Genomic DNA, 20,501 nt, shown 5'->3' on the forward strand with positions numbered 1-20,501 from the left:
TTACATGAGTGAAGCTAAAGCACCTTCACTTCCATGCCTCTTTGTCTTCCCAATTACCCTTGCTTGACAGAGAATTTGATGCCTGGAGAAGTTGATTCCAAGGTCACAGACTTAACAAGAGAAGAGGGGCAGAGTGGGTGGAGGAGATATGCTTTCTATCAGCAGCATTCCCTCTTTGAGTCCAGGGACTCCCCGAGGCTTCTCCTTTCCCCCACTGCCCATCTACTCACTCGACAACTGCGTAAACCTGGCTCCTTGTCACTGGCCCACTAGAGATAGTAATAGGGAGGAAATATGTGTGTGATTAAGTAGGACTTAACTTTTCTTTGTGCAGTTTCTTTGAGTTTGACCATACTGATAATTACAAACTTATTTCTGGACTATAGGTATTTGCACACCTGTGAGGTGGGAATGGAGGGGGAGCAAAGCTAGAAGAGAGAAACTCTAGACACTGAAAAACCAGCTTGAATAATTGAGAACTGTCAGATATATTTAAGAACCACTGCTTTAAATACTTTTGTAACAAGGTGGGGCCTAAGGTAAATAAACAAATATAGGACAAGAACCCTGGAGATGTTTTTCTTTTGTGAATCAAATTGAGAAATGAGGTGCTCAGTGGCAGCCATAGTAGAAACAGTCCATCATGCATTGAGGGATGCGTTGCTTATTAATAGCGACACTGAAAACTCACACCTTGGCAGGTGAATCAGATGAGTTTCAGCTTTGGTCCTAGGCTGTGCTGGGTGTAGTGCAGATATTTATTGAAAAGATAGCCTTTTAATTTCTGAGTTTTTAAAGATTTTGTGGCAGCCTAGACAGGAGAAAGAGTACTTGCCCAGCGTGTGGTGTATTTGTTTCTGTGAAGTTTATTAGTGGTTAAAGCAGCGTCTCAGCTGTGCAGGCATTGTGCAAGGTGTAATGGAAACAGCCTTCTAACCTTGGACAAGTTAACAGTTGCTTAGCAATTCGGACTTCATTTCTCTATCTGCAAAATGATTCTTACTCTATTGAGCCCCCAGAACTGTTCAGAATCCTTAGTATCAAGCCCCTGCTGGCTGTTGCTCTTTGTTATTTGTGTTTCCCTTGGGTGCTCAGGAGTGAAATCATCCAAGAAAGTGATCTGTGGGAAAGTACTTGGAGAACTGTAACATGTTATACTATGTGAGGTTAAAAACCCCCAAAACTTCCTGAAAGAGAATCGTTGGACAACAAAACAGTGATGAGTTCTTAAGCAACAAATAAGAGTGCTTCTGGGTCCAGAATGGCTGGGGCGAAACCTGCAGAAGATGGGAGGGATTGTTTCTGTGTGGCACGGTGCAGGCTCCAGGGAGTTCCTTTTTCTGACCCCTGGAGGCTGCTAGGCCTCTGCTTTAATGCAGAACAACATTTTACACCTTTACACCAGGCGGAGTTTGTCCTCTTTGTGGCTGGGCGTGTATTTGACTTCTCTCAGTGTTTCTTTTCTCTTCCATTACTTACTAACAGAATCTCCTTTAAACACTCCTTTGTGATTGTGTGAACTTTTTATTTGTTTTGTCTCTTTTCTTTAGAACCCATTGCTCTTGAAAGACCTTTAAAATGTATATAGCATGCTGGGCACCTAAAGATGGCAATTGTTCAAGTGGAAACAATGTATAATTATATATAGGTCTGTGATACTAAGTACAACATTTTGATGATTCGAAAAGCTTAAGTAGTGGTACTTTCCAGCTTTCCACAAAGCATCAGAGGTGTAGGCTCTTTCTGTCTGCTTTTCCAGCTGAGTCTCTATGTATTAAAATTAGCTAAAAATGCGCTCCCAGGGCCTACGATGCTGTCTCAACTCTCTGGGAGCCTGGGTGAAGGGCACAAGAAAGGCCACCAACCCCCCAACATGGAGCCTCTCTGGAGCTAGAGGATGAATTGCAATTGCAAATTAATTTTATTCATTTAACAACTGCTCACTGAGCTCCGTTTGTGTGCCAGGCACTGTTCTGAGCCCTGAGTATGCCACACTATACAGAGTAGGCAGGCACGGTCCCTGTCCTCACAGAGCGTATACTTCCAATGGGACCTATAAGGTGATACCCAGTGAAAAACTCACCTGTGTGTCCTTGAAATCTACAGTCCCCTCTGGCCTCCCCAGCTGAAGGGAGATCTTAAACCAGGATGGAAAATGAGCACGGCTCTTGGAGTGTATTAAGTAGTTTCTTTTTCCTTTTTCCACCCTCCCTCCTTTCCTTCTTTCTCTCTCCTTCTCTCCCTTCCTCCCCTTTCTCTGGAGAGGTTGTGATTCATACTCTAAACCTGGAGGGCAGTACTCAGCGCTGACCGGGAAGTGGCATGAGAAGCCATGTTTGGCACTGGAGTCTCCGGAATACCTGGCCTCTTCTGAGTGAGAGTGTTGTAGAGGAGGAAATATCACTGGCATTACTTTCCGTGCAAACACAAGACTCAGAATAACATTACTTGTGAAACAAAGCATTGTATGTAGACTACATCTGAAGTGAATCAGGGCCTGTGTCTACAGGATGGATTTATGCTGGGAAATAACATCAAGGTCAATCAGAGTTGCTTTGAACTGAATTGCTGCTTCCATTACTCTTCCCTACTCTGAACCAGTTATTTAGTGGGGGGATGAGGTGTTTTTCCATGGTGGGCAGTGTGGGCACCAGGCCCAGGAGATGATGTCAGGGGCCTGTAAACATAGCAGGGCTGACCCTCCCCTGGCCAGCACCATGGTCCTAAAGCAAGTTGTGTGTGATGTCCTTGGTTCCTGAGATACAGATAAGACGAGCCATGGGTGGGGAGCTGTCTTTCTGTTGGCTACCTCATTTATTTCATTCAACAAATGTTTATTGCACTCCTTCTCTATCAGGACCTATTGGGATCTTTGCTGGAGTGGGACTGGAGGGGACCACAGGTTGTTTTGTTGTTGTTGTTGTTGTTGTTGTTGAGAAATAAGAGACATAGAGTAAGTGAATATATTGGGCTCTTTTGTGCTGTCAAGTTCATAGGAATGCTTACTGTTGTCCATTGATGTCTTAAGTCCTTTGGGTCTGGAGGTCACTATCAGATACACCAAAGAGTTAGTGAAAGGTCTTTGAATCGGGCCTTTTCCTGTGAAAATGGAAGTGCTCCCTGGAGACAGTTATGTTCCTCTTGTGTCTGAGGGCAGTATAAGTCATCCTTACCACCTGAGTCTCTGATTCCGGAATTCCTGTAGTGAGTTCAAATGCCGTGCTATCAAGATTCCTGTGGTTTCTGAATTTTGGATATTGAGTATCAGGGACTAGAATGTTAAGGGATATCAGCCTTATCTCAAAAAAATGTCCAGATTTGTTCAGTGTCTGCGTTTGGACAGTGAATGTGGGCGCAATGAGAGTCCCTTTGGCATGGGTACCCAGATGCCCTCAGGGTCAGGAGGGGTGGCAACTGATGTTGCAGTTTTGCACGAGGCTTCTTAGAGGAACTGTGTTTGGAGCTGGGTCGGACTAGGCTGGGCAGACATGGGTGTAGGTTGTGGGGTTGACTTGTGAGCAAGGCGTGGAGAGGAGGCCTGGGTTTGGGTTTGTGCACAGACTGCTGTGCAGGTTTTAGGGAGGTGCCTTGAGTGGTGGAGTTTGTTATACCCAAGTCAGGAAAGCTGTGGGAAGGCCCAGGCCCTTCTCCAGTTCTTGGACTAATGTAAGTGTTGTTGAGGAAGCGTGCAGTGGGGAGAGGCAGGATGCTCAGGAGAGGGGGTGTGGGTGGTGCCGGCTAATCTTGAGGGTTCTGTGGGGGAGCTGAGGAGCCTCTTTTCTCCCAGCGAGCGAGAGCACAGTCCTCCAGCATCAGATGGGAAAGCTTGGCTGAGATGGGAGGTAACTGCAGTGTGAACCAGAAAGACTGCTTTTAGAGCTTTTTTTCCCTTTAAGCCAATTTTTAGTTATTGCTCAGAGTGTGGAGCTCTTCTTGCCACCTATACTGTGAATTGTCTTCAAAACTTAAATTGGATTAAAGTGAATAATTTTCACCTGGTCTTTGTCTACATTTCCGTTGATTCTTCAGGTGTTAAGTTGGATATGAGTAAAATGTGCATGTAATGTCAGTATTCTTCATGGAACAAGGATGATTTAACAGTTGGAAAAATATTAATATTTAAATTAAAGTTACCTTGTTAACTGTTGAGTAAGAACATGGGCTCAGGAAGCTGACTACTTGGGTTCAAATTTCGACTTTGTTACTCCTAGCTCTGTGACTTTCGGCAAATTATCTAACCTCTCTGGGTCTCCTTTCCTTGCATATAAAATGGGGCTGATAATAGTCCCGTTTCGTTGAGTTCTTGTGAGGCTTAAATGAGATTATGGTGTAAAGCACTTGGCCTGGTGCCTGACACATTATTACTACTTGACACATTTCCGTAAGGAAAGACAACAGAAAGGGACCAGATGACCCTTAAAGCTGCTCCTCACCTTGAGCTCCCTTGTGTGTGTGAAGTGAGCTTTGTACAGCAGAGTGAGGCCATAGGGTGTGGTGGGAAGACCCTTGGATTGAAGCTGCGTCCACTTCTGGTTCTGGTTCTGCCCTTGGCTAGTTGTCGGGCTTTATGCAAGTCACTTCCTCTTTCTGTAGCTCAGTTTCCTAATCTGTGAAATGAGATGTGACTGGATGACGGCGATGCTGCTGCTGCTGCTGCTGCTGCTGCTGCTGAAGACAGCTGATAGGTGCTGAGTGCCGGGCACTGTGCCCCGTGCTTGCATGGCTGTGCTCGTGACCGCCTTGTGAGTAGACGGTGCCGAAGGGATACCGAAGCTTGTAGTTGCTTGTCTGTGTCACCTAGCCGTAAAGGTAAAGCTGGCCTCATCTGATGGTCTTCCATCCTGTGTGTCAGGTATTAATAGTTCCATAAGTTAGCTGCCTTCTATTGCACTTAGTTTTCTGCTTATAGTTACATTTTGGCCAGTGCTTCCTGGGATGTCTTAAGGAAAACACTGGAGAGTAAGCTAGTGACTTGAGGCTAAATTGTAGTTAATAAGCATTTCTGGAGTGTCTAGATATTCCTGTGGAAGTAAATAGTGGGTTTCCCCCACCTTTATTAAATAAAATCTTATCTGAGCTGCTTTGAACTTAGGCGAGGCAAGGCTGTGTGTAAATAGCACAGTGGTAGAGGCCTTTCTCAGCACAGCTCTCGATGCGGCCCTCTGCAGCTGCACATTTAGATGGAACAACAGCGTGTTTTGCAGCCGGAATTACTAGCTGGCTGTGGGTTTTTCTTAAACATGCCCCTAACTGACGCCGTGGTGTTGCAGGAAACTGGGAGTTGCCGTATTTGTGGTGCCAGGGAGCCACAGGGTTCCGGTTCTGCCACTTGGAGTTATGGGTGTTGGGTTGGCATTTGCTCTTTCATCTCCAGCTTGCTCCCCAAACCCCACTTTCAGCCACAGTATGGGCTGGTAGTTTTTCTGTGTTCTAATGTTTGGGAGACTGACCCAATAGAGACCTTGGTCAGTGACTTGGTAAGGGAATCCCTTGGCTCTCCTTTGCCAGCCTTGAGCTATCCAGGTGCTCTAGCTTTTACACTTAGGGGAAAGGCGATGTGGTGACTGACAACCTGAGCAGTTGCTCAGATAATCTGCTTGCTTTCAGGGAGTAAAAGTTCTGGTTTCAGGAGGCCCATGAGTGTCCACAGGGGTGGGAGGGTGCAGGTTTTCGTCTGTGGAGGACTTGGCGAGCGGTCACTGGGTGTATACCAGAGGATTTCTGCTTTCCTGCTGCCAGTGGAAGTGATGTCCTGATGAAGGCGTTCTCTCTGCTGTGGTCTTACTTATGGCAAGAACTGTTGGGGGCCATTCCAGCTCTGACCCCAGTTAGAATATGAGTCAGCAGAATTGTAGCTGAAGTTCCATCTAATCGTTTGTGTATCTTTTAACCACTAAGATTTATATTTAGTGACTGATGATCTGTGCTAAAAGTGCCATCTCCCACACAAGCCCCCAACAGTCTTTTACAAAAAACACTGGCTCTGAGTGAGGACGCTGACTTAGAAATAAATCCTTTCCCCCCTCTTTTTCTGCAGGATTTGCCATCTTGGGATCCCATGGCTTTCTTTACTGGGCTCTGGGGCCCCCTTACCCATGTAAGCAGAGTACTCAGCCAGCGCTGTTTCAGGTAACTTTCCCATTAAGTTCTCAAAACCGTGTCTTTGAGTAAGCCTCCCATCAGGGCTGGGTATTATGGTGACTAGAAGGATAGTGGAAACTCAGGGAGGTAGGTTTGGGGTCAGGGAAAGCTAAAGGAATCAGACTCAGCTGGGGTTTGGTCTAGGCCAGGTGAGGGGACAGGTAAGGGGTGATGTTGCTCTGGGAGGTGGGGCAGGGAATGGCACATGGTCGAAGATGCAGCTTTCTAGTCCCTGCCATACTTGCGGTGAATCTGATGTCTCTCGACCCTGTTATTCCCCAAGTGCATTAAAACCTTCTCTTTTAAAAATGGAATCTTCTTTTGAAAGTTACATGCTTATTACCAAAAATTCAAACATGATAGAAGTGTGACAACCTTGCCTCCTTTTAGATGCTGAGCCAGGACGGAGAGCATGGCTTACATTCCTGTTGGCAAACATGCCTTTTGGCTCCATTCGTGCACTCATTCCACAAGCCTTTCCTGAGGACTGTGCTGGGGTTGGTCCTGGAGACATGAATAAGAACTGCTTCCTGCCCTGGAAGAGTTCTCACAGTTGGCCACGGGGGCAAACTTGGAAACAAATAACTAAGAAAATGTGACAAGTATAATAATAGAGGTTTGTGTGGTGCTTTGAAAGGCCTGAGACAGGAGTTGCTAATGGAGGAGGAAAGGAGAGTGGAGGCGGCCTTCCCAGAAGGGAAGTGGGAGCAGCCCTGTCCAGGCCTCCAGGGACAGCTGCGAGGCATGGCGTGCTTGGCGAGCTCCAGGGGTTCTTGGCCCCTGGGGCACAGAATGGGTGTGTGAGTGGTAGGAGATGGTGGATCTCAGAAGGCAGGTAGATTGGGGCCAGGTTGTTGACAGTGTAGACAGTGGGGAACCATTGCACAATTCTAAGCAGGGGAGTGGCCTCAGTTTTATATTCCAAAAAGAGCTCTTTGTCAGCAGTCAGGCACAGTGGGAACCAGTTAGGACACCAATGTAACAATCTTGGTGGAAGAGAGTGAGCTGCTGGATTCAGGAAGTGCCAATGGGGTGGAGGGAAAGGACAGAGGTGCTTGGGAGGTAGATCAGTAGGACTTGGCAGACAGTAGATGTTGATGGAAAGTGAGGTTTATGGCTTGGGAGCTGGAGTTTCTGGAGAAGTCGTTGTCTAGCTAGGACATGCAGCAGTGGGAGGAGGTTTACAAGGCCGGGCAATGAGGTCAGTGTGGGACCTACTGAGCTTGCAGTATCTGTAGGACACATTGTGGGGAGTTTAGAGTGGAAATACAGGACTAGAATATAGGAGAGCAGTGAGGCTGGAGATGGAATTTACTAGTTGGAAGCAATGTGGAACGAGAGGAGAGGACCTGGGATTACTAGGGAGAACACTAGTGCTTAAAGTGCTAGCATCAGGAAAATAGAAATCCCACTGACATCAGGTTGCTTAATAATAGCTTAGCTGCCTTTAATAGGTACTCGTTAAAAAAAAATCCTTTTGGGGCTGGCCCCATGGCCTAGTGGTTACGTTCAGCACACTCTGCTTCAGTGGCCCAGGTTCAGTTCCCTGGCATGGACCTGCACCACTAGTCAGTGGCCATGCTGTGGCGGCAACTCACATACAAAATAGAGGAAGACTGGCAACAGATGTTAGCTCAGGGTGAATCTTCCTCAGGAAAAAGAAAAAATTTCCTTTCTAGCTGGGAAATTTGCCTTAAAACAAAGATTGGCACCTTGACTTATTTCTGGTTTCTGCTATGTTGTTTCAAGGGACTCCCTTAGCAAACCTACTCATGCACGTCTTCTGGTTCCAGCAACACAAAGATGAGAAAATTTGGGAATCAGGTTTTACAGGCTAGGCAGTGGGTAAGGCTTGGCCCGTGGGTATTTCCTTCATCCTCAGAGTCTTTTTGGAAACCAAAGGCTTTAAGTTGAGGCTGCCATGAACTTTGTTGTAACAGAAAGTCAGGTTCTGTTTAAAACCCATCCAAATCGAGATATTGACCTGGCAGCAGAAGCTTTGGCTGTAAGGGAACTGTCTTGGGTACAGGGAAGTCTGCATGCACCCAACTCTGTCAAGGCCCTGGCTTGTGGTCTGTTGAGCATATGGTTGCTGATGTGTACCCTCTCCCAAGCTTTACCCTCTTGGAAGCCTCTGCACCCTGACCAGGAGAGATATAGACCTCAGGCTTGTTTTTCTCTCCCACCAGCACCACTGGGAGCCTCAGTGCAATTCAGAAGATGACGCGGGTGCGTGTGGTAGACAACAGTGCCCTGGGGAACACCCCATACCATCGCCCTCCTCGTTGCATCCACGTCTATAACAAGAATGGGGTTGGCAAGGTGGGTGACCGGATACTGCTGGCCATCAAGGGACAGAAGAAAAAGGCGCTCATTGTGGGGCATCGCATGCCTGGTCCTCGGATGACCCCGAGGTTTGACTCCAACAACGTGGTCCTCATTGAGGACAATGGCAACCCTGTGGGGACCCGAATTAAGACACCCATCCCTACCAGCCTACGCCAGAGGGAAGGCGAGTTTTCCAAGGTGCTGGCCATTGCGCAGAACTTTGTGTGAGCAGAGCCCAGGCCGCTGGCTGCCGTGGGGCTCACGAATGGAGCAGTTCTGAGAACTGTGCCTCTGCTGAGAGGGAGCTTGGGGCCCTGGGACTGGGGAACAGTGTCTTATGAGAAAATAAACATATTCATATATATTTCTTCCTGAGCTTTCTGGGATGTGGTTGTGAGGTAAATGGCACTGAAGCAGTTAAAGTTGGCTCACTTGTGTCTGGCCACACGAGATGGCAGTCTTTGCATGGGGTAGCCTGTGAGCATCCACGATTATCAGGCTTTGAAAATTGAGGTACAAACCAAATGCCAGTTTATGAATGTACAGTGGAATCTGTCACTTTCTAACCAGGCAGACTTTTTTTTTTACTCCCACTATCCAAAGTATCCTCTTCCTGTGTCAGAGGGCCTGAGATGTTAAATGGTTATAAAGATTACTGGGTTAGCATGAAGAAGAGCAGAGGGACTTGTGTAATCTAGTGGAACATTGCCTTAGGCTTCAATAGAACCCGGGCAGTAATCCTTTCTCTACTGTGGAGTACCCTCTGCTAGGGACCAAAATGCTCCTCTGTGCCCATAGCAGAAAGCTTCCTTCTTTGACTGCCGGGAAGTGGACTAGCCCTTGTAGTTTGCAGATGACTTAATCTTGGGCCTGTGCAGGTGATTCAGTGACAATTATCTTCTGTTTATTTGTTGGTCTCCTTGGTGAGATTTGGGGGCTCCCTTAGTTTCTTTAATGGAATCTCATCAACTCATTTGTAAATTCATTGATTTACTCATTCAAAATGTCCTGGACACATACTCATTAAATATTCCAGAGGCCTCTGAAAGCCAGAGTAGCATAATGGTTAAGAACACAGGCTCTGTAGCCAGACTGCCTAGTTTGAATCCTGACTCCATCACTTACCGCTTATTGACTCGGGCAAGTTATTTAACTTCTCTGTCCCTCAGTTACCTCACCTGTAAAATGAGGATGTAATAATGGTACCTGTGTGACAGGGTTGATTTGAGAATTGACTGAGGCAGGACCTATAAGTGCCTGACAATGAGCACTCGAAAGGTATTAGCTATTTTCTATTGTTGCTTTGCGTGTGCCAGTGCTTGGGAACAATGGTAAGTGTGAGCGATACGGTCCTTGCCCTTGTGGAGCTTGCAGTGTCCTGGGGAAGTCGATCCAGATCACGTAATTGCTCCAACAAATGCAAATCCTCAAGTGTAACAAGTGCCTTTGGTAGAGGGTTACACCTTTCTATGGGGTTGCAGGCCACTTCCCTGAAAAAGGGTTGCATCAGCTGCATCCTAAGAACGATACGTACCATGATAGAAGTTGGAATGCTGGTTACCTGGCGGTGGAGAGAAGTATAGACTGGAAAGGGGCAAGAGGGAATCTTGGGTGTTGGAAACATTCTAAATCCAGATCTGGGTGGGAGTTACATGAGTATGTGCATCTGTAAATAATTATGGAGCTATATACTTTAGTGCATTTGATGTAGTTTATACCTTAGTAAAAATAAATGGGTAAGCATTTAGCTAGGTGAGAGAGGAGGGGGAAAATGTTCCAGGGAGAGGGAGAGCATGTACAAAAACCCTGTGGCAGGAGGAAATGGGATAAGTACAAGGGACTCAAAAAAAAAAAAAAAAAAAAAGCCAGTGTGGCTGGAGCACAGAGAGCAAGAGGGAGCATGGTGTAGGATGAGGCTGGAAGAGGAGCAGGGCCAGGCCATGCAGGGCCTCATGAGCCTGGGAAGGAGGTTTCCTTATCCTGAGGGCATTGGGATACTGTGGTAGAGTATTTAGCAAGTGGGGTAGGGGTGGTGGGAGGGGAGACATGGTTAGATTTGCTCTGTGGAGAGAGGCTGAGAGTGGCCAGAATGGATGAGCGTAGGCTTTGCAGACTGTGCAAGATGACGACATGTTGGACTAGGATGGTGGTAAAGGAGGGAAGTAGAAGCCTTTAGGAGACACAGTTGACTGGGCTTGGTAATGTGTTAATAGGGTGGGGAAGGGCCAAGAATGGGTCCTAGGTTTCTCTCTCTCATGCCTGGATGGATGGTTGGTCCTGCTGAACACCGAGCTGGGGCGCTCTAGGAGAGGCCCAAGAGTTGGGGAGGAAGAGCAGAGGGGGCATCTGAATGGAGGTGCCTTTGAGACATCCACGAAATGTCAAGTAGGTAGCTGGCTATAAGTAATCTCTTAAATTAGAATAGCACTTAGTATCTATTTTGAAAGCATTTATGTATACGTATATTTTTGGTGTTCCTCAGTGTCTTCAGGTTTGGCAGATACTGGTCCCATTTTTTTAGATGAGGACACTGAGTTTCAGAGGTAATGTCATTTCTCAGGGTTCTACAAATAATAGGAGGTAAAGCTGATCTCAAAGCCAGATCCTGTTACTTCCAACTCAGGTCTTCCCACAACGTTGCGACATCTTACTTTTGTGGCTAGTGGGTCCTCTCCATCTTGAGTTGATTCTCACTACCTGTGATCCTGGAGGATAACTATCTGATTTTCCCAAATTCAAGAAATTTGTACACTTTGGAGCCTGTTGCTCACTAAGCCTCAACTGCAAGGAAGTTAGTTTTCTTCCAAATTGAGGGTTGAGGAGTGCACCAACCCTAGGGCTCCTCTGACTAAGCTTGATTCAGAGTACCTGTGGGTATGTTAGGAGCTAATACCCCTCTCCATGTGGCCCTTGGAAGGGCCAGGAGACTGGCTTACATGTTCTGCTACAGTGGCTGACCATGGCCGGGGAGGAGGACCCCACCCCGACTGGGGCCTGCTTTGTGAGTATGTATCTCCAGCTGCAGCAGCAGGTACTCAGCAAGCTCTTCATTTCTCTACTTTCTGGGCTGCTTCCCAAAGGCTGTGGGAAGAAGAGACCCCTGTCCTGAGGGAAGGGAAAGGTGGCATTGTTATTCTCAGTCTGGCACCATCTGCTCAAGGGCTGGGCCTTTGCTTTGACTGGGACAACTTGACTCGAGCTGCCCTCCAGCTTTGCAGGGCACTTGCTTTCTGGGGTCGAGCTCACTTCTTCCTCTGCGCTTAGTCAGCAGAAAGTGTTCATCCTTTCATGAGTTTCTGGGGTACTGGGTGCTCTGCTGCGTCCCCTCCCCCGCCTCCCTGCTGTTGAGGTTTACCCAAGTCATTCAAATGGCTGTCCTCGCTGTCCCCTCCTCTGGGCTTCCATGGCTTAAACCCTCCTCCCAAGGTGTTGTGTGCTGACCACTGGAAGGCTGTGGTTTCCACAGAGCCAGGTGGCCGGAGCCCGCTCTCCCACTGTGACGCAGGGCTCGCAGCACACAGCCCAGAATAGCCGCAGCATTGCTGCTTTTCCAGCTGCCCTATCACTTTGCAAACTGGGATCTAATTTGCTGTCCACCCTCCCCACCCCGGTCTCTCTACCAGTACTGCTTTCTTTGCTCATGAAATATTTATAATCACAGATTATGTTTCCCTGTGAGTATAAACTTGCTTTTGTTTTTTTCCCTTTGTGCCCTTAAGAAGCTGCCCCTGATGAGTCAAAGAGGCTCCTCTCTCTGGGTTCATAGACTCCATTGCAGTGTCTGCTGGTGTCTGGCTCCACTCACAGTTCGACTCCCTCTGCTGCACCACTGCTGAAGAACTGTGCTAGAAAGGGCTGTAGATTAGTGGTTGTGGTTGGGAGAGCTGGGTTCCAGTTGGGGCTGTGCTGCTAACTAGATGTGTGACTTTGGGCAAGCTACAGCCTTGGGGACTTGCATGGGGCTTGGCGCTCAGGGGACCCAGCAGTGGTGGTGCCTCTGGAGTAGACCAGGCATGGCTCTGACTGCAGCCTTCACCCCAGCCACCTTGAAGGGCGATGGGGGTGTGGCCAAAGAATGTGCAGAGATCATCCTGTCACCATCAACACTCCTGGAAAAACAGTGAGAAGCCAACTACTTCTGCCAGAGGTGGCCAGGCCACTTGCTGGATAACAGGCAGTTCCCTCCTGAAACTCTCAGGCCCGGCCTTGTTTTAGTGAGGGCAGCAAGAGAGTCCACTGTTGGGCAGAATTCACCCAGGGCCCGCCTCCTCCTGTGTCAGCTGGGAAGCCAGCCCCCTGGGGCCGGGCAGGCCTCCCCCCGGTCCCACAGCTTCTCCATGCTTGGGCCTCACCTGGGCACAGCCTCTTAGCTTCCTCGCTTCATCCTCTCATTGCCTTTCCTGGCTTCTTCTCATGTCCTCTTGTGTTCTTTCTCAGCTGCTGAGAATTCGTATTTTTGACGAAAATTGCATAATATTGGAATCGATGCCTAACTGAAATTCAGGTCTGTCCTGGCAGCTGCATTTCTTTTCTTCCTCCAATTTTGTAATTCAATCTTTAACAGAAAGTTTCAGGATTTTGTTTTATTCTTTCCCGCTTGGAGGGTGGTTATAGATCACAATTCAGTTCCCCTTAGCCTTTTGGACACTTGCTGAATTGTTTTGACAAATATTAGTAATTTTCCAAATTATTTGGGCTTCTGAAGGCTCAAAGTGGCTTGAGTTTGTCACCTTTCAGCATCATGCCAGTTACTTTTATGATTTTTCCAGTCAGGTTCAGGAACAGTGATAATCTGTTCTCATTTGTTTGATAGTATGACAGCCTATCTCAGAAGACATACCACAAGCAGTTTTTTTTAAATGAAAGTGAATTTGAGCTTATTTTATTTTGAGAATTTCACAAGAGCTCTTGAATAATTGGGATACCTTTGGATATTATGAAACCTTGGTTGGCGGTTGATTTTAGGCCAAATGTTTACATGCCAAATAGAGGCAACTCTTGGTCAGTTGGGACTGACGATCCAGTGTTTGAGCAGAGCTGTCATCCCTGCTTCCACTTCCCTTGCTGGGCTCCCTGTTGATTTGTACCACCTCCTGAGGGCAGGAAGAGGAAGGAAAGGGAGACCTTCTTTCCCACTGCTGGCCTTTTCAGGGGATGCTGCGCCCGGCCTTTGGTGGGTTTCCTGGGCTGGGAGTAGGCTGTGCTGCCCTGTGCCCACAGGTAACCCCGTGCCCTTCCTGGCTGGCACACATGGGCCAGGGAGCAGAGCTTTCATCTGTCCACGTCCCTCACTGGCATTGTCCTTAACCAGCTGTGTTCACTCATTGTTTTGCTGCCAGCTCTGGTTAAAGGTTTGCTGGTGAAGAATAATGAAACCCTTTCTTGAAATGAGATTTTAGAGTTGTCTGTGAGTTTTGTCCCACAGGCTACCCTTTGTACCTAAATGTTTTTTGGTAGTTAACTGCTTGCAGAGAGACAGTACATGTATATATACTTTTTCTTCCTTTTGTTACACATATAAAAGTTAATTTTAGGGGCCGGTCCAGTGGCATAATGGTTAAGTTTGTGTTCTCCACTTTGGTGGCCCAGGGTTCACGGGTTTGAATCCCAGGCACAGACCTACCACCGCTCGTCAAGCCATGCTGTGGCAGCATCCCACATACAAAATAGAGGAGGATTGGCACAGATGTTAGCTCAGGGCCAATCTTCCTCACCAAAAAAAATTAATTTTAGTCTTATTCTCTTTATTTATAAGATCATGTGCTTATGTTTTTAAAAAGCCTGATGCTGAAGTACTTAGGAGTTGTGTCATGATGTTTGCAAAAAACGATCAGTTGATGAATCTAAATGAGGAGTTTATGGTGATTGTACTATTCTTTCAACTTTTTTTAGATTTGACAGATTCAAAATAATATTAGGGATAAAAGAAATAAAAAGGAATTATGCTTTTTTAAAAAAAAAATTCTGATGATAAAATCAAACTTGCGTTTGAAATGTGTTCCCCCTGGCCAGTGCCCACACTGGAGCCCCTGAGCTCGTGGCTCTGCACTGGCTGCTGGGGACCGGACAGTTCAGATGGCAGGAGCAGGAGCTGCCCAAGTCCACTCGCTGCTGCCCACTCCCCAGCTTCCGGCCCAGCCTTTCTCGCTGCCCCCGCCCTCTCCCTGGGGCCTGGGCTCTGGCTGTAGTCTTTCCTTCTTCCAGTTAAGGCAATCTTACCTAAGTCTGTGTTCCCAACATCTGGCACATAGTAGGTATGCAGTAAATGTCGAATGCATAAATTACTTCTGTTCAAGGTGGTGGTGAGTTTTTAAGGGAAAGGAGAACAGTGTACTTCCTAAGTACTGTTGGCTGTGTGCTCTGAGTTTTCCCTTTCATGACACGTGGTCAGAAATGCATGGGGGGCCTTTCCCACCGAGGGCAAGGGCATGCCAGCACTCACCTGCCTGTGGCTTGAGTTTATTTCAAAATAAAACTGGTCTGGTTTGAACCTTTCACTGTGACCATGTGTGTACACTTGGGGGGCTGGAGAGCCCCCAGATTTTACAGATGAAAATAGCGGATTCAGGATGAGAGCTCGAATTTTCTGGTTCCCAGTCCAGTTCTTTTCACTGCACCTCACAGCATCACTGAGTACTTTCTTCCACCACTGAGTTAAAAAATACGATGAACTTTCTGAAAAACACTTTGGATGGGGCCATCCCTACGCAGCCTGTAGGGGTAGAAAGCAGCCTTGCTTGTGAGGAGTTGGGAGGATCTCAGCTGCCCTGACGAGCGTGCGATTTCCCAAGGTGTGGTGACTGGAGACTTGGGTGTGCAGTGCTGACGGATGGGGAAGGGCAGGGCGTGTTGTTCCACGCCGGGTTCGAGAGCTTCAGAGCCCACCTCACGGCCTTCTCTTCCTTCTCCCGAGCAGCAGAGTGCTCCCTCATTGGATCCTCGTGATTTCTGCATGCCACTGCTGGCACACCTCTGCCTCTGCAGAGCATGTCCACTTTGTGATCCTACCTCTCGCTTACTGCCAAGCCTTCCTCCAGCCTGAACTTCTATGACTCCAGCCTCAGTGACAACTCTGGGTGGTAGATAGGGCTGATGGCCTTATTTTATACATAGAAGAGTCAGTAAGTTAGTAGTGGAGTTGGACCCAGTGTTCTTTCCATTACTCCGTGGTGCCCCTGCTGTGCCCGATATCCCCTCCAGCATAGCACTTTTCACGCCGCTTTGTAATTGGGCAAGCCCCATGAGCTCAGGAACAGAGTCCATCTTATTCACTGCTGTCTTCCTGGTGCTCAGGAGGTCCACAAAAAGTATTGAGAGTTCAAAGGTTAAAATTTGGATTCTCAATTTAGGAAACTTTGTACAGATGTCTAGTATAGATGTTGGCAAAAATTAAGACATTTACGAGGTATTTCCAAGGACCAGCTCTGGACAGGGTTGCATACATCTGTGTAGATTCTTACCCAGTGGACCTCACCCACACTGGCCAGATGCCCAGTGTTTCCTGCTCATAGGATGTCTTTCCATGCCAAGTCTAGACTGATAACCCTGTTAAACTGGAGTTCAGATTCACATCCAAAGAAATCAGTGTGTGCCCTCTTGGAGAGAACCCATGACGAGGTGTGGCTTTTGGCCATACCTTTAATGCCTCTTTCCAGGACTAGCCAGGATGAAAAAGGAGCTCTTAACTGGAACTTGGTTTCTTTCTTTTCCAAATATAGTAGTCCCCCCTTATTCGCGTTCTTCCTTTCTGCGGTTTCAGTTGCCCATGTCAACTGCAGTCTGAAAATATTAAATGGAAAATTCCAGAAATAAACAATTCATAAGTTTTAAGTTGTGTGCCATTCTGAGTAGTGAGGTGAAATCTCACGCTGCTCCGCTCTGTCCTACCTGGGACATGAATCATCCCTTTGTCCAGTGTATCCACACTGAATACACAACTCACCATTAGTCACTTAGTCACTGTTTTGGTTATCAGATCAACTGTCATGATATTGCAGTGCTTGTGTTCAAGTAATCCTTATTTTACTTAATAATGGTCCCAAAGCACAAGAGTAGCGATCCTGGCAATTTGGATATGCCTAAGAGAAGCCATCAAGTGCTTTCTTTAAGTGAAAAGGTAAAAGTCCTTGACTTAGTAAGGAAAGGAAAAAATCTTATGCTGAGGTTGCTAAGACCTATGGTAACTTTTATTAAAATATATTGTTATAATTGGTCTACTTTATTATTAGTTATTGTTGATAATCTCTTACTGTACCTAATTTATAAATTAAATTTTATCATACGTATGTTTGTCTAGGAATAAACAGTAGATATAGGGCTTGGTACTGTCCATGGTTTCAGGCATCTACTGGGCGTCCTCTATGGATAAGGGGAGACTGCTGTATAAAATACTATATCCTACCCTAAACTTGCTTTCAATCACACAAAAATTTTGATACCTTCAAATGTTCAGGCAACAATAAAAAAGATAGTTACAAGGTGGCTTATGAGGCAGTTGTTTCTACAGAGGTTCGGACAGCAGCAATCCCTTTAGGCTGGGTGAATATCTGTGGGGTGGATGGAAGAGGTAAGATGAACTTTAACAGCTCAATCCTTGGCTCAAGTTAATTGGGTTTACATGATGTCCTTGGAAGCAGTCAGCAGTCCTCAGGCTTAGGCAGGGGACAGAAAGAAAGGGAGTAAGAGTAGAAAAGAAAGAGGAGGGGCCAGCCCCATGGCCGAGTGGTTAAGTTCACATGCTCCGCTTCGGCAGCCCAGGTTTTTGCGTTCGGATCCTGAGCATGGACCTAGCACCGCTCATCAGGCCGTGCTGAGGCGGGGTCCCGCATAGCACAACCAGAAGGACCTACAACTAGGATATACAGCTGTGTACTGGGGGGCTTTGGGCAGAAGAAAAAAGAGAAAATAGAGGAAGATTGGTAACAGATGTTAGCTCAGAGCCAATCTTAAAGAAAGAGGAAGAGATGCGGGTGACGGAGAGTGACAATGTGTCGCCATAAATTGGCTTCAGTGCCCAGGCTGTTGGTTACTTCTTGTTGAGAAAGCTTTTACACCCACCCTACCCAGAAGGATGTTGAATAAACAAGCTTACTAATGGGCTAAAGTTGAATTTTTTAATCTCCATTGTGTTTAGGAGAAAAGAGCTGTGCAAGGGATAAGGCAGTGGTTCTCAACAGGAGACATTTGGCAATGTCTGGTGACATTGTTGGTTGTCACAACTCGGGGTGACATCTAGTGGGTAGAGACCAGGGACGCTGGTAGACATGGTACAATGTATAGGACAGCCCCCACAACAAAGAACCATCCAGCCCCCAAGTGTTGATAGTGCCAAGGATGAGAAACCCTGGGGTGAGACCTGTTGCGTGTAAGGGGACAGGGAGCTCTGGGAATCAGAGTGAACCATTGGTTCCTAAATAATTGTATAGAATTATAGGAATGAAACCCACACTGAAATCCATGAAACCCTTCACTTGGCCACTGTTTATCTGCCCACTGTCCTGACTTGAGCCCTAGAGGTGGAGCAGGTAATGGAGAATTTAGAAAGGCTGCAACTTACTGAAGGGTTGAGAATAGACCGACAGAGTCAAGGCCATCGGGGGACTGGGGCATTTGGCTCACAGTGCAGATGGAGGCACTCAGTCTACATGAGAGAGCATGAACAAAGGCTCCAGGCTGAGGGTAGAGGTCAAGGCTGTAGGTCAGGCTTAGCCACGGGTTGGGTCACCTTGGCTAGTCACTTTCTTGGAGCTTTGGCTTCTGCCCCTGCCTTCATTCTCCGTGGCTTTCCTAGCAGTGGCACCAGCAATCTTCCCACCTTACGAATCTTACAATATTTGGAGTCACTTTTGGGTTGGTCGTTCTCCCTGTCCATTTCTGCTTTTCACAAAGTGCTGCCCATTCTCCTACAGTAGAGTGATACTCCTCCTCCTCCGTCCCAGAGCCCCAACCCAGTCTTGGCACGCTGCTGCTACTCCTGAGTTACTTGCTGAGTGACAATCCAGCCGCCCCCCTGGAGGCAGCTCTCGGTGTAGAAATCAAATCTCTTTCAGCTGGGCTCTCTAGCACATGGTAGTAGGAGCAGAGAGGAGAAACAAGTGTATGGAGGGCTTGTGTTGTGCCCAGCACATTACATGTGCTGTTCTAAGTAGTACTCACGATGATACCGCAATCTTTGTTGTCCTGATGTACAGGTGAGAAAACTCAGGCTGAGAAGATTCAGAGGCATATATAAGTGGCAGGCTGGGATCTGAAGTCAGGCCCATCTGAGCTCATCCTGCTCTTTCTGCTGCACTGACCTGTGGTGGAAATATTTCTTGGTAATGTGCCCTCCCTCGGCTATTAAAGTCATTTTCCGGAAACAGCAGTTGGATGACCACTGCGGATACTCGCAGTTGCTTCCCGTTGCCTCTTAGGTCAGCTCCTTCCAGCCAGCCAAGGGCAGTGCTTCCCACTGGAGGCCCGTTCCCTGCCCTATTTAACAGCACGGTTTCCTGTCCCTCACCACCTGGGTGCTCCTCTGGCCAAGGAAGCGGGGTTCCACCTTCCGCTTACTGCGCCCAGCCAACCGTGGGCTCCCTGCGCCAGCGCCCTGTGTTGGCTCACCACTCAGCTCTCAGCCTGGTACCCAGCAGGCTCTCAATGTTTGCTGAATGAGTTCTCAGACAAAGGGCACAGATCCTTCCCCACCCTGTGAAAGGCTGCCTCTCTGCTTCTCCAAACACCTTCCTCAGCCAGAAAACCCAGGCCAAGGAAGCCCTGTATAGGCCAGCTAAATAGCGCTCCACACCGGTCCCCTGCAGGTGGGGTTTTGTCCTGCTCAGAGACCTCTACCCTGTTTGTTTCTCCAGCCCTATCCTCTCGACTGCTGCCTTTCCCGCCCAGCATAAGCCATGCTGAGCCCCCAGCTCTGCCTTGGCACAGGGTTGTCGTGGATTGTCCTTTTCTCCTGGAGAGGCGACTGCCTCTGGAGCCCTGCTCAGACATCTCATCAGCTAAATTCTGATCAACTGACATGGACCGAGCCCCGAGCTGGACATCTTAATTTGCCTCTCAGGGTCCCTCTTGCCTCTTTCTGCCCTGCTCTGTGCCCAGGAGGCTGACCTGTACAAACTGCCTCTGGGGCTCCCGTGCCCTCTGACTTCCAGTCGGCTGTGGCCAGTGGGAGACATCAGCAGGAGCTGGAAGAACAGGAGGAAAGAGAGGGTTTGGGGTATTCGTCGCTGCTGCCCCCACTTCTCCCTGCAGGGCTGGCCACATCCCTCAGGGGTATGTCACAGCTCCTCTCATGGCAGCTTTCTCACCACACTCTCCTTCCTGGGACTTTGGCCCCAGGGCACCGCAGTGCCCACTGTACTGTCCTACAGCTTTGTAAAGTCCCTGTTGAACCCTCCTCAAGTTCTCCTAACTGGAGTGGCTCACTTCTTACCTGCTCGGACTCTGCTTGATACAAATATTTACTGTGAACCCGGATGGGCACAATATGGTTCCTGCCCTGGAGAAGCTCCTGGGAGTGACGCCTTCAGTTTGCTCTATGGTGAGTGTCAGATGCCTGTGTGCCACAGCGGCTGTTATCTGGCAGATTCAGAAAGGCTTCCTGAGGAGATTCCTGGAAGTTGGGAGGTTAGACTTAGCCAAGTGACAGTCTAAAGTGGGAGCGCCTTTTGTCCCAGCCAAAACCAGAGGCGCGACACTGAGTGAGATGTACCGGGACCTGCCAGCAGTTTGGGGGTCCTAGAGGGTGGCAGTGAGTGAGGAGGCAGGTGAAGGCCTGGTGCCTTAGACCTTGTCACTGCCCTGCTTTAAATACCGGGTGGCTTTTCCTCCCAGATGTGCGTTTATCAAGATGGCCCCGCTGCTGTGCAGAGCACCCTCGGAGGGGATGGCGTGAGGGGCCAGGCAGGTGACAGGAAAATCAGTACATTCAAGAGATGATAAGAGCAGAAGAGTAGGGCAAGGCAGGGGCAGAGGATGGGAGTCAAGATATTTCTGGTAAAATAGGTATTTAGCAGGTTGAGGTGGCTTGGCATAGAGAA

The 20,501-nt window shown here is 47.9% G+C and overlaps 1 protein-coding gene across 5 annotated transcripts in view; it reads left to right on the forward strand.

Annotated features, from left to right (window-relative positions):
* Positions 1–8,833, forward strand: part of MRPL14 (mitochondrial ribosomal protein L14) — a 13,412-nt gene extending 4,579 nt beyond the window's left edge. For 3 of the 5 annotated variants that reach the window (XM_046639437.1, XM_046639435.1, XM_046639433.1), the window contains exons 2-3: positions 6,038–6,129; positions 8,331–8,833. In XM_046639437.1, coding sequence (XP_046495393.1) covers positions 6,059–6,129; positions 8,331–8,697 — 438 coding nt within the window. In that variant the 5' untranslated portion in view covers positions 6,038–6,058 and the 3' untranslated portion in view covers positions 8,698–8,833. Of the gene's footprint in view, positions 1–4,813; positions 4,853–6,037; positions 6,130–8,330 lie in introns of those variants that run through there. The other 2 variants (XM_046639434.1, XM_046639436.1) reach the window with 2 other exon arrangements.
* The last annotated feature ends 11,668 nt before the right edge of the window (positions 8,834–20,501 follow it).

Source organism: Equus quagga, chromosome 15, assembly GCF_021613505.1.
Source record: "Equus quagga isolate Etosha38 chromosome 15, UCLA_HA_Equagga_1.0, whole genome shotgun sequence".
NCBI lineage: Eukaryota > Metazoa > Chordata > Mammalia > Perissodactyla > Equidae > Equus > Equus quagga.